Below are 12,360 nucleotides of genomic sequence, written 5' to 3' on the forward strand. Positions count from 1 at the left end.
GCATGGAGTATAGGAAGGACACTCCGTGAGGGAGCGGGTCTGGGTGTGAGCTGACCACTTCTATTGTGGTCCGGTCTCTGGTGAGTGCCGGTCCCTGTGGCAGGGAGTGGACAAAGTTGGTCAGTTGGGCATATCGAAAGTGGTGCATAAAGGTCGGGGGCGTCTCACCCATCATGTCTGTTAGTGTTTTACATTTCCCTCCGTGGAGGAGGTGGTGTAGGCATGGGGATTTGTCTGGGAGGATGTGTTTGAGGGCTCTTGGGTCTAGTCCCGGGGGAAAGTCCTCATTGTGCGTCAGTGGTAGGAGGGGAGAGGGGTACGGTGCCATGTTCCCCCTCTTCGCGGCCCTCCTCCACACTCCCAGGGTGTGTCTCGTGTATACGGACATTTCTCCCTTTTCGGCTGCATCTCGGCCCCAGGGAAGGCCTGAGATCGGTCTGCCTGCCTCTGCCTCTTCCACCGTCTTCCAAAGTTTGTGTACTCCGTCCTTAGACCATTCCATGATTCTCTGTAGGTGTGTGGCCACATAGTACTGGTGAAAGTCTGGGAGGGCTTTGTCTTTGTCTTTAGGTCGTGTCAGTGTGGAGAATTTCACTCTAGGCCTCCCCCAGTTCCATACGTATTCTATCATTTCTTTTCTGAGCGTGTTGAAGAAGGGGCCTGGTATTACGATGGGAATGGCCTGGAGAAGGTATAATAGGCGTGGAAGAAAGTTCATTTTTACGACCTGTACTCTCCCGAGCCACAATATGTGCGGGTAGGACCATTCCCTCAAATCTCTCTGGAACGTGTGCAGTATATCGGCGAAGTTGTCCCTATACAGGTCTCTACTCTGCCTGGTCAGCCATATTCCTAAGTACCTAATTTTATGTCGGCCCATTGGAAGGGGAAACTACGTCGTAGGGGGTCCGCGCGTGTGGTGGGGACGCCAACATTAAGGATGTAAGATTTACCGTAATTAATTTTTAGGTTAGATATGTTGCCAAATATCTGAAGGTCTTTCTGGATGTTTGGAAGGGTGATTTCGGGGGTTGGTCACCACGAAAAGAAGGTCGTCCGCGTACGCTGCTACTTTGTGGTGTACTTGGCCTGTCGTCAGGCCCGTTATGTCTAGGTTGTGTCGAATGTGTGTGAGGAATGGTTCCAGGGCGAGAGCAAACAGAAGCGGGGATAGGGGGCACCCCTGTCGTGTGCCAGTGTGTATGGTAAAGGCTTCAGTCAGCGCCCCATTAACTAGCACCTGGGCCGTCGGTTCTCGGTATAGCGCCTCTATCCAGCGTCGTGTGTGTGGTCCCAGCCCCATGTGGGCTAGCGTTTTGAAGAGGTAGTCCCAGCTCACTCTATCGAAGGCCTTCTCTGCGTCCGTGGTTAGCAAGAGAAGGCCCCCGTCTGTGCTCCTACCTCCATGCATGAGGGTAAGCGCCCTGATGGTGTTGTCGCGTGCCTCGCGTCCCGTCACAAATCCCACCTGGTCAGGGTGGACCAGAGATGGGATATGTTTGGTAAGACGCATCGCCAGGATCTTGGCCAGTAGCTTAATGTCGCAATTGATAAGCGATATTGGCCTGTAGTTCCCGCAATGCTCCCTGTCTTTGCCGTCCTTGGGTATGATGGTGATGTGGGCCGTTAGGGCCTGTGTGGGGATGTGGTTCCCGTCTCGTATCGCGTTGAATGCTTCCACCATGGGTGGGTATAGGTCCTCGGCATATGTCTTATAGTATTTTGCCGGTAAGCCGTCCGGCCTCGACCTTTTGCCCGGTTTAGTGAGTTTGACCGCCAGCGCTAGTTCCTCAATTGTGATGGGTTCGTCAATTAGGTCAGCGGCTTCTGCGTCCAGGGTCGGTGTCGAGTGTTTAGTCAGGTAGTCATGAATCGAACGGCGAAGGCGTGCCCTTGCCTGTTCGGTTGTTGGTTGTGGGAGCGTGTATAGCTCAGTGTAGTATGCGCGGATCGTGCTCATGATATCAGTCGGGAGATGGTGTAGGGTCCCCTGCTTGTCTCTAATCTTGTCGATGTATGTGTGTTGTCTCTGTTTCCTCAGCATCATAGCGAGGAGCTTGCCACTCTTGTTCCCATGTAGGGTAAAGAAGGCCTTATTTCTAAGTGCCTCCCTGTGGTGTTTGGAATGCAGTAGGGCCGCTAGGTCCCTCCTCAGTTGTAAGAGTCGGGTTTGGTGTGTGTGATCTGGGTCACGCTTGTTTTGTTCGTCAGTTTTGTGTATGTCGTCAAGTAGGTCTGCTAGTCGGGCTTCGGTTTGTTTTTTTAGTATTGCCCCCTGTTGGATATAGTGACCCCTTATCACGCTTTTGTGCGCTTCCCAGCGTATCGTCGGTGATGTCTGCTCCGTCGTATTGGTGGCCAGGTATTCCCTAATTTTGTCGCCTATGAGGGTCGCGACTCCCGGGTGGGAGAGCAGGTATTTGTTGAGTCTCCATTTCGGGGATGTGGGGCGGAATAGCGGTGATTTTAGTTTACAGGGGCGTGATCCGACCATGTGGCTTTTCCGATCGTGACGTCAGTTACCAATGCGAGGTCGTAGTGTGAGGTGTATATGTGGTCAATTCGGGAGTATGAGTTGTGCGGGTGAGAGAAGAAGGTGAAGTCTCGTATGTCTAGGTGATGGGCCCTCCAGCAGTCGACCAGCCGGTGGTCACGGAGTAGGGATTTGATGCCCCGGAGTTGTTGGTTCGGGATATGGGAGGCGCCCGTTGAGGTGTCCCATGATGGTTCTAATGCGACATTAAAGTCCCCCCCCCAATATGAGAGTTACTTCTTTGAACTCCTGGAGCTTGTGAAGTGTTTGTTTGAGGAAGCGATAGTGACGTGTGTTGGGGGCGTATATGGTTGCGAACGTGTACTGACGGTCCGCTATTTTCCCTTTGAGGAATAGGTACCTACCCTCATCGTCCGATAAGCAGCCCCCCTCCTGGAACAGCACCCTCTTATGGAAAAGTATTTCTGTCCCCCTAGCCTTTCCCCCATGGTAGTCACTGTAGTATCCTTGCGTGTAGTGTTGGTTAGTTAATTTGGGTCTGGCTCCCTTCTTAAAGTAACGTTTCCTGCAACATGACTATTGAGGCCTTTTGTTTAGGGAAGTCTCTTAGTGCTCCTGATCTCTTCTCTGGTTTGTTCAGACCTTTGGTGTTGATCGTGATAATATGCAGAGGGGCGGGAGTCAGTGTCATGCCGTCTGGTCAGTTAGTTATTGGTAGGTACTATATGGGTGTCGTTGTCCAATGTCTCTGCGGTATGCGTGTATGCGTGTACTCGGTATGTCCCGGTCGTCGCGGTCAATGTGAGGTCGGGGTGTCAGATGTTAAGGTGGGGTAGGGGAAGGGGTAAGGTACCTCGGTAGGTGTGGAGGTTCCCTGTGACCTCCAGTGGTCGTGTTCCGGTCACGTGACTGCTAGGTATAGACGTCGGGGAGCCTCAATCCACGGTGCCACCAGTGGCACACGTGGGCAACTCACCGTCTGGGTGACGTCTCTCCTACTGGGCAGTGGTTGGGTGTCTCGGTGCCGGTGTCTTCGCGATATGTCGGGTCCCATGTCGCCCCTGTATGGCTCCCAGGTGATGCCTCAGTGGGATGTGTTAGTCTTCCCTGCCTCGGGGTGTGTTGGCTCAAGAGCCGGTGTGTGTGTTGCACAACATGTCTAATCAAATTACTGTAGTAAGGCATGAACAGTAACAGTAACATTTAGATTCAATTCACAACAGGTGATAACAAGTAACTGACATTTCTATCATAGTGCGAGGCCGTACATCTACCTCTCCCACCCCCAGCTCCTCCCCCCCCCCACTGGTTCGCTTATCTAGCGTGTGTAAACCTCGTCCCTTCGAGTTACCTGTCCTATCACTCTCTAGGTTTGGGGGTACCCTTATCCGGAGTCAGGATGAAGGCATTCGTGTCCCATTCGTCACCGGATTCGTTTTAGTCAATCTGCGTGTGCCCTCACGGGTGGTCTCTTACTTATCTGTGCCCCCCTGTTCCGTACCTATAGTGTGTAAGTGCTCTACGGGTGGTTCTGGGCTGTGTGACCCGATTGCAACTGTCTCCCTCCCCCCCTCTTTTTTCCTTTACTGATGCCCCCACCCCGGATGTGCCCCGCCGGCGCCTGTTCCTCCAGACATAGATATGTGGACCAGATTTTGCTCGACTCTCATTCACCCCTTGCATTATCATAAGAAGTTCATAATCAGTCCAGTAGGCTACAGGGCTCCGCAGGGCCGGGCTCCTGTGCCTTTGGTGCTCTCCCCGGTGCTTCTCTGCTATTGTGACTGGGTGTGTCTCCCGTGGGAGGTATACTTGCGGTTCAGAGGGGTCAGCGCGGTGTGTCCATTGTCTCTGGTCCCGATAGTCGGAGAGGCTTTATATAGTTCACGGGTGGTTTGAGGCGGGACCCCGGGATGGTAGGTAGGTGGTGCACGGTCCTTTACATGTTGGCGCCCGTAGGGCGCGTGGTCTGCTGTCTTGTTCTTCTTGGTCTGGTGGGCTGCTGTGTCTGGCGGTGTGCTTCGGGTGAAAACTCGTAGAAGGCCAATGGGTCCGGCCATGTCAGCTGTATGTGCGGTAGTGGTAGTTCCTGTACAATGTCTCTCACATCGCCGTCGTTCTTCACTGTGAAGGAGCCAGTGCTTGTGGTAATTTGTATACCAGTGGGGAAGCTCCATCGAAATCTGATTTTGTTGGTTTGTAGTATGCGTGTGAGCGGGCGCATGGCCCTGCGATACGCCAGTGTCGCTGGAGATAAGTCCGGATATATTTGTATTTCCGCGCCGTTGTAGAGGATTTGTTTTTTATCCCTAGCGCTTTTCAGGATGTCTTCCTTCACTTGAAAGTGCAGTAGACAGCACACCACGTCCCTTGGGGGGGACTCCGGCGGGCCTTTGGGTCTGAGGGCCCTGTGTGCCCTAACGAAGTCAATAGGCGTCGTGGTCGGCCGCTGAAGAAGGGAATTGAAGATTTCCGTGAGGGAATCTCGTATTGTGGTGGTCTGGTCGAATTCCTCCGGCAGGCCCCGAATTCTGATATTCTGCCGCCTCCCCCTGTTGTCTAGGTCTTCCATATGGAGGGCCATTTGGCGCAATTGCACTTCTTGCCGCTGTATAACGTTTGCGGTGGCGTTTTGTGCCGATGTCACATGGTCACAGTCTGCCTCCAACTGCGCTAGCTTGTGTTGGATCCCCTGCATGTCCTCCCTTAAGGCATGGAGTTCCCCCGCTATGGACTTGTGGAGGGCGGCATTTGCCTCTTTAAGGTCTGCTTTCGTGGGTAGGTTGCTGAGTAGGGATGCCCAGTCTAGCTGGGATGGGGGTAGGTCAGGTGTGGATTGTACCTGCTCGTGGTGCCGGCCGCGTGGTGAGGCCGGGCGGGTCAGGCCCGAGGCCTCAGAGTCACTGGAGGCCTGGGAAGCGTGGTCCGCCTGTGTCAGGAGGAATTGTCGCATGCCCCGATGCTTGAGACCCCCTTGGGGTGTTGGCGGTCGCTGCTGCCTGCTGTGGCTTGTTGTTTTTGCCCATGTTGTGCTGTATGGGGCTGGTGAGGCGGGTAATGGTGCAGAGCCTGCAGGGAGCTCCTGGTTCACGCCGCCATTCCGTCCGGCGTCCAAGCCATGCCCCCTCCTTCCATTACCTTTTTAAATTATTTATGCTTTTCAGACAATATTGCACTATTTGTTTCTGTTTTTTTATTTTTATCTACTATATATGTTTTTTGTGATTATTGTGCAAGTATAACATTGTGTGCTGAGTGTCTGAGGGAGTCACAATTATCACTGTATACTGCATTAAGACACACCCATATGACATTACCACTTGGGCACATATTAACTAAATAGTGAGCCCTATGGGCACTTTTATGAAGCTTTAAAATAGATATTTAAGATTTTACATATTGCCTAATAGTGATTTAGTACACTGCGTACCAACTCACCACTATCTATGTCCACATCTAGACTTGCCCTAAGAGGTCCTATGATAGAGTTTGAGGAACGGCTATGTAGCAGATGGTACCAAGGCTGTCCTAAAAGACTGTAATAATATTGCCATTCGTGTGTTGTTTCTGTTTCTATGGCTAAAATGTATGTGGGATTCGTATGATTGTTCAGTAGTTTCCATCCGTACTCCATACGAATGTAAACTACCGAACCAATAGACCACCCCAGAGAGAAGTCTGTACCTTATTAAGCGTGCACACTTCTCTAACCGCAGGTTAGTCGGTACTTTAATGATGTATCTGGGTGGCCGCCGTTCGGCCATCTTACGCACTCAAATCGGACACTCCTCCATGGCTCCGTAACTCCCGAACGGGAAGGCTAATCAGCCTCCTGTTCGGTAGGTTCAAAGTACCGAACAAGGGGATTCATACGAATACAAGATTAATCGTGGATGGCAGTATTTTATGTGTGTTTTACCTCCCGAACGAAGACAGACCGCAGGGCCAAAACCCATGGAACCCTTTTCGGATACAACCTCGTGTGCGGTTGGTCAAATTACACCCTCCACCTAACTCCCGAACCCCTGGTCTGATCTGGGTGAATTTTGGATATGTTAGTCACCCAGATCAGGGCTACCATGGGGTACCAACAGTATTATTGTAACTGCTTGTTTTTCGGTACATTCAGAACTCGGGGGAAAAATACAGTATGTATAATGGGATTAAGTGTCATACTGAGGGGAGAAGATGTGTGGGAGGTAACTGTCACACTATTGGATACTGTCTTGATTAATGTGAATCCCTCCCTTGCATGGGAGAATGCTTTATAAGGAGACTGTGTGGATTAAAAGTTAGTTCTGCTCCTGATGCTGTGTGTCGTCCAGTCATTGGGATCTGTTCGTGGATTACTTTGTTTTGCTGGAATTATTGCTTCATGGTGTTTTTACTACTTGTTCCTGAGCCTCACTGGGATCTACAGTGGAGTTAACCTGTGAAATACCAGGCCTCTGCTACAAGCTATGAGGTCAAGTCAGGTGCTGACAGTATACAGGTCCATTAACAAAACTGTGAATGGAGCTGGCAGGAAACTTTGCGGTCAATAACATTCATTGTCCATAAAGAGCGGAATAGTTGCCATGTAAACTATATATTCCATAAATCCCACTCCAAAGAACATAATTAGAGCTTTCTGGTTGGATGAGCCATTATCTTATCTGGTCAGAGTTCATTGCAAAAACTAGAAATCCAGTCGACAGAAGAACGTTAAGTCAGTATCTGTTCTATTTTTTTTTGCTTGAATATTTAATGTGTTAGCTACAAAATATGTTAAATAATCCAACCTAGTGTTGCCTTCTCTGATTACTATACTCTACTTTACGAATGACCTCCATTTATCTCACTCATTTTTAATATCACCCCATCTGTACTTTTCAATACCTAGATTTTACAATTCTGCCGTATCTCTTTGTTGCTTCATGTAATACCTTTTTTAATTCTGTGCAAAAATACATCTATAATTCATTGTACACTGTGTAATTGTGCTGTATAAATATCACTCACCTTGCTTCCCATGTTCAGGCTCCTGCATTATTTTTTGATAACATTCGTACTGTGCACTCATGATTTTGTTCCGAGTTACACTCACATGAATAAAATTCTCTTCTTGCATGATCCACTCAGAGTCTTCACCTTGTGAAGCAAGTACATAATTCTGAAAAAAAGAGAATTCCAGAGTTAATCAAAACATTTAAATTATGTAATTGTGTCCACCAACCTATCATTTGTCTAACAATGTCCAATTGTCTCATTTATTGTTAAAGGACCACTATAGGCACCCAGACCACTTCAGCTTAATGAAGTGGTCTGGGTGCCTGGTCCAGCTAGGTTTAACCCTTTTTTCTATAAACATAGCAGTTTCAGAGAAACTGCTATGTTTATATTAAGGTTAATCCAGCCTCTAGTGGCTGTCTCATTGACAGCCGCTAGAGGCGCTTGTGTGCTTCTCACTGAGAAAATCAGTGAGAAGACGCCAGCGTCCATAGGAAAGCATTGTAAATGCTTTCCTATGAGACTGGCTGCGCGCGCGGCTCTTGCCGCGCATGCGCATTCAGCTGAGGAGGCGGAGAGGAAGAGGAGAGCTCCCCGCCTGGCGCTGGAGAAAGAGGTAAGTTTAACCCCTTCCTCTCCATCCAGCCCGGCGGGAGGGGGACCCTGAGGGTGGGGGCACCCTCAGGGCTCTATAGTGCCAGGAAAACGAGTATGTTTTTCTGGCACTACAGTGGTCCTTTAACCCCTTAAGGACCAAACTTCTGGAATAAAAGGGAATCATGACATGTCACGTGTCCTTAAGGGGTTAAATGCTCCCCTTTAAAATATTGTAAAGCGCTGCATAATGAGTTGGCACTATATAAATGCTAATAATTATAAGGTTTCCATAAATGTTACCTTAAAGGATTAATTAAATTTACTTTGGCCTGCACATAGATATTGTGTTCAGAAATGGTAATTTTCAAAGAAAGAAAGAAACCTTGAATAAGACAACAAGAAAATTGACACTGCCGCAAAAACAAAACATACCGGTAGCTCCCATTTTATGGCCACATTATCTGTGTTTCCATTCCCTGAGATAAGTGTAGTGAAAGTCATTTGTTGATGAAATAAGGAGAGACAGAGGTAGCCTCAGGCTTAACTCTTCATCTACAATTAATTTAGCTCAGTGCTTCCAGCTGTTAGCACAATTCTCTAAATAACAGAGAAAATGGAAGAAGTAAGCATTTACTGCTTTATTGAGAAATTATTCACATACTGTGCAAGGGCAAAAAACAACTTTACAGTGATACTGTATGGTATATATATATCACTATTAAATAATACAATTTAAAAATAAAATTTCTTTTTTTAGATTTTATTTATATGAAATGTTGTTATTTTTCAAGTTCTGCATGCCATTTTAGCATCTATAATAAAATACACATATTTGTATTAAGCAATGTCTATAACCGTGCCCATCATGTACAGGTTTAATGGGTTTTTGGAAAGTTACAGGGTTACATATAAAGCTTTCCCCTTTTCCATGTTTGCCCATTCCAGTTTGCCAGAGTGGTTTGCTGGTCCTATGTTGCCTTTTAAGAGCTTATGGCCTTTTTCATAAATAAACTGCCTTTCACCAATGGTATCATCAGCATTATACATTTTACTGCTCTAAAACACTCATTTGTGTTCAGCGATGTCTCATAAGTGCAACAGTACACCCTATTTCCAGGTTTTATGGTGTTTTGAAAAGTTACAGGGTCAAATATAAGGCTGGTCAATTTCAGTTTTATACATTGAAATTTGCCAGATTGGTTATGTTATCTTTGAGACCATATAGCAGTTCAGGAATGAGAACTGCCCCATCACAGCATACCATTTGCGAACATGGTATGCTAAATGGGGTATGTCCAGTCTTTGTTAGTAGCCACTAAGTCACAAACACTGGCCAAAGTTAGCATTCATTCAGGGGGCGGGGCCGGGCCGCCGAGCGGCTGCAACGCGCTCCGGCAGAGAAAAGCCTAAAACAGCACGAAACTCATAAAATACTCACGATACATGGCGAAAACCGAAACCAGAGAGGAGATCAGGCGGAGAGGAACCGGGGAGTGCAACGCTTGAGCACATATTGAACCCTCAGCTCACATAGTGACCCCTGAGGCCTGAACCACGCTACATGAGCAGGACCCAAGGCGCGGGGGATCTGGTCCGGCTCAAAAGTCAGAACTTCAGAGGCTGGAGGAGGAGGCACACCCGGTGCACGACGCTCCTGTACACGGAGCTACAATGGCCGACGGATACACAGTACCCACACAGCCCCACGGGCGACCCACACACACGCAGCAGAAACCCGCGCTGAGATACCTGAACCCCCGGGACAGCGGAACTCACGACTGGACTCCCCCGGGCCGCGGACAGGTCGATGGAGAGCCGGCCCTGAACCCCGGATATGGTGGTCCGGGAGAAAACCGCCCCCAACTCTGTGAGCCCGGTGGGGCTGAGAAGCGTGGGTCCGCCGACGGACCGGTGGCCGGAGGAGGGTGAGGCAAGACAGGGCTGGGGCCCCAAGGAGGCCCTGCTGAAGCTGGGGAGGTGCAGGAGGCAGGAACCCAGCGGACTCTAAGGTGGGGAGGCCGCCGGACAGCTCCAGTCCCTGAGTGCCCACAGCGGGGTGGTGCCCCCTAAAGACACGGAAACACGCCTTGGGGGAGGAAAGGGGGGGGACTGTCACACCCGGGGGAACCGGAGAGACTCAGGGGGGTACAGCTGACCCACCATGTGCAGTATCATTCAGAGGTAGCCATGGGGAGGTCATACCAGAGGGAAGTCCGAAGGAAAGCCACAAAGAAGGCTGCCAATTTCACTTCAGACGGCTTCATCACGCTGGGCGCCATTACGCCCCCTCTAGCGAAGTGACTTATGTGTTAAAATTTCGAATCTATTTTGCTAGGGCTAACCATGCTAATGTTTCCTTTCGCATAAGTCCTTGTACATAAGATATACTCTTTAATATTTGTACATCTATTTCACAGCATGCCTGTTGTGCAATTAATAAGACAATGTCACAATGCTAATAGCTATGATTTACTATAGCCTCACGATGCCAGAAAACCGCACCGCTTCTGCCACAAAAGTTTTAAAGTTCTCATTTTACAGCCTTATGTTTTACACAGTTAACTATACTGAGTACAGCATGTTAAATAATGTGGTAGTATGTACACCCTTTTACCAGAACTGCATCGTTAGCAACAGCCTACATCAGAACGAGGATTATTTTGTTATGAAAGAACATTTGCCTGTGTACATATTTATTTGCATGTATTGCATAGTTCCTTGTAGAGTACTTACAAGATAACACTGAGCGATAGGCACTAGATACCGAAACGACGACTAAGTTATTATAACATGTAGCCGTAACCAATTTAATTGCATAGCTCAGTTGACATAAAAGTAGCGGCACAGGTGAACACGCACCCAACAGGGTCAACTATTAAATTAAGAAACCGTAATATCATCTAATATCAATTAGCCTAACACCGCAACAAGGATGTCCACATTCACATTGCTTATCACAGCGTGTAACAACGCACAGTAACACAAAGCTTAATGCCCGATGTGAACTTAGTAGCAGAGACGTACTTAAAAGGCAGCTGAGGAATAGGCTAGGTTTAATGTACTGCTAATGTAACCCTGAGATAAAGCTTAATCACTCAAATAAATATAATCAAGCCTCTGCAACTGATTATGAACCAATATGTTATGTTACACAGGCTATGACAAATCCGCCTCTGCGTAGGCGACAAAATGCTTGCACCTTCATATATATACTGACTACCTGCTTCACCACAAATCAGTTTGACATATACATTTATATTGTGAAAACAATAAAAATATTCAAAACAAAGTTAGCATTCATATTTATTTTTTTTGCATTTTTCACACAATAAGGTGCACTTTTACTGATAATATAATCGTCAGTGAAAGATTTACTATTTTTAAATAATCATATTTGTATTCAGCGAAGTCTTCTCAGCACAACAGTACAGGGTTAAACATAGGCACCCAAACCACTTCAGCTAATTGCAGTGGGTACACTGTCGCTTTTGCACTTACATTGCAACTCTGAGTCTGCCCTCAGTGACTGCCTACCAGACAGATACTAGAGGGCTTCTTGAATTGAAACTAGGGATGCACTGAAATGAAAATTCTGGGCCGAAACCGATACGGAAAATGTAGGGTGCCCTTGACCAAAAAACGAAACTGACTTTTTTCCCCCAAATGATTCAAAAAAGTTTTTCTCTATAATTTTATTAATATTAGACTTTTTAATTAATTTAATTAATCTAATTTGAAAAACTTCCCTTCTCCCTTCTCTTTTAGTGGTTCCCCCCCCCTTAATGTTCCTCTCTCCCACCTCTAGTGTTTTTCTCCCCTCCCTATTTTTTTGTGTTGTTTTCTCCCACCTCACCTGTCCCATAATGTTCTTTTCTCCCCCCCTCCCCTGTCCCATGGTGTTCGTTTCTCCCCCCCTCCTCCCCTAGTGTTCTCCCTCCCCCTGTCTCATAGTGTTCTTTCCCCCCTCCCCTGTACCATAGTGTTCTTTCCCCCCTCCCCTGTCCCATAGTGTTCTTTTCCTCACTCCTGTCCCAAGTGCAGTATTCTTGACTTTTCATTTTATCATTATTACCTTTCATTGTGATATATAATCAACTGAATGCATCTCTGTTTGACTATGCACTACAAAAAAAAAAAAAAAAAAATAATAAAAAAAAACCTTTTTTTTTTGTGTGGCAAATTTGACCAGTTTTCGGCCGAAAAGGGACAGGTCCATTTTCGGGCAAAAATTTCAGTGCATCCCTAATTGAAACAGACCTTTGGTCCGGCATCTGATGCTG

At 47.6% G+C, this 12,360-nt stretch overlaps 1 protein-coding gene across 2 annotated transcripts in view; it reads right to left on the minus strand.

Moving 5' to 3' along the window:
- The window catches only part of CALCRL (calcitonin receptor like receptor), a 363,980-nt gene that overhangs the window by 99,904 nt on the left and 251,716 nt on the right, over positions 1–12,360 (minus strand). For both annotated transcript variants that reach the window (XM_063430194.1, XM_063430195.1), the window contains one exon: positions 7,496–7,646. In XM_063430194.1, the coding sequence (XP_063286264.1) occupies positions 7,496–7,646 (151 nt within the window). The remainder of the gene's footprint in view (positions 1–7,495; positions 7,647–12,360) is intronic.

Source organism: Pelobates fuscus, chromosome 8 (assembly GCF_036172605.1).
Source record: "Pelobates fuscus isolate aPelFus1 chromosome 8, aPelFus1.pri, whole genome shotgun sequence".
NCBI classification, from domain to species: domain Eukaryota; kingdom Metazoa; phylum Chordata; class Amphibia; order Anura; family Pelobatidae; genus Pelobates; species Pelobates fuscus.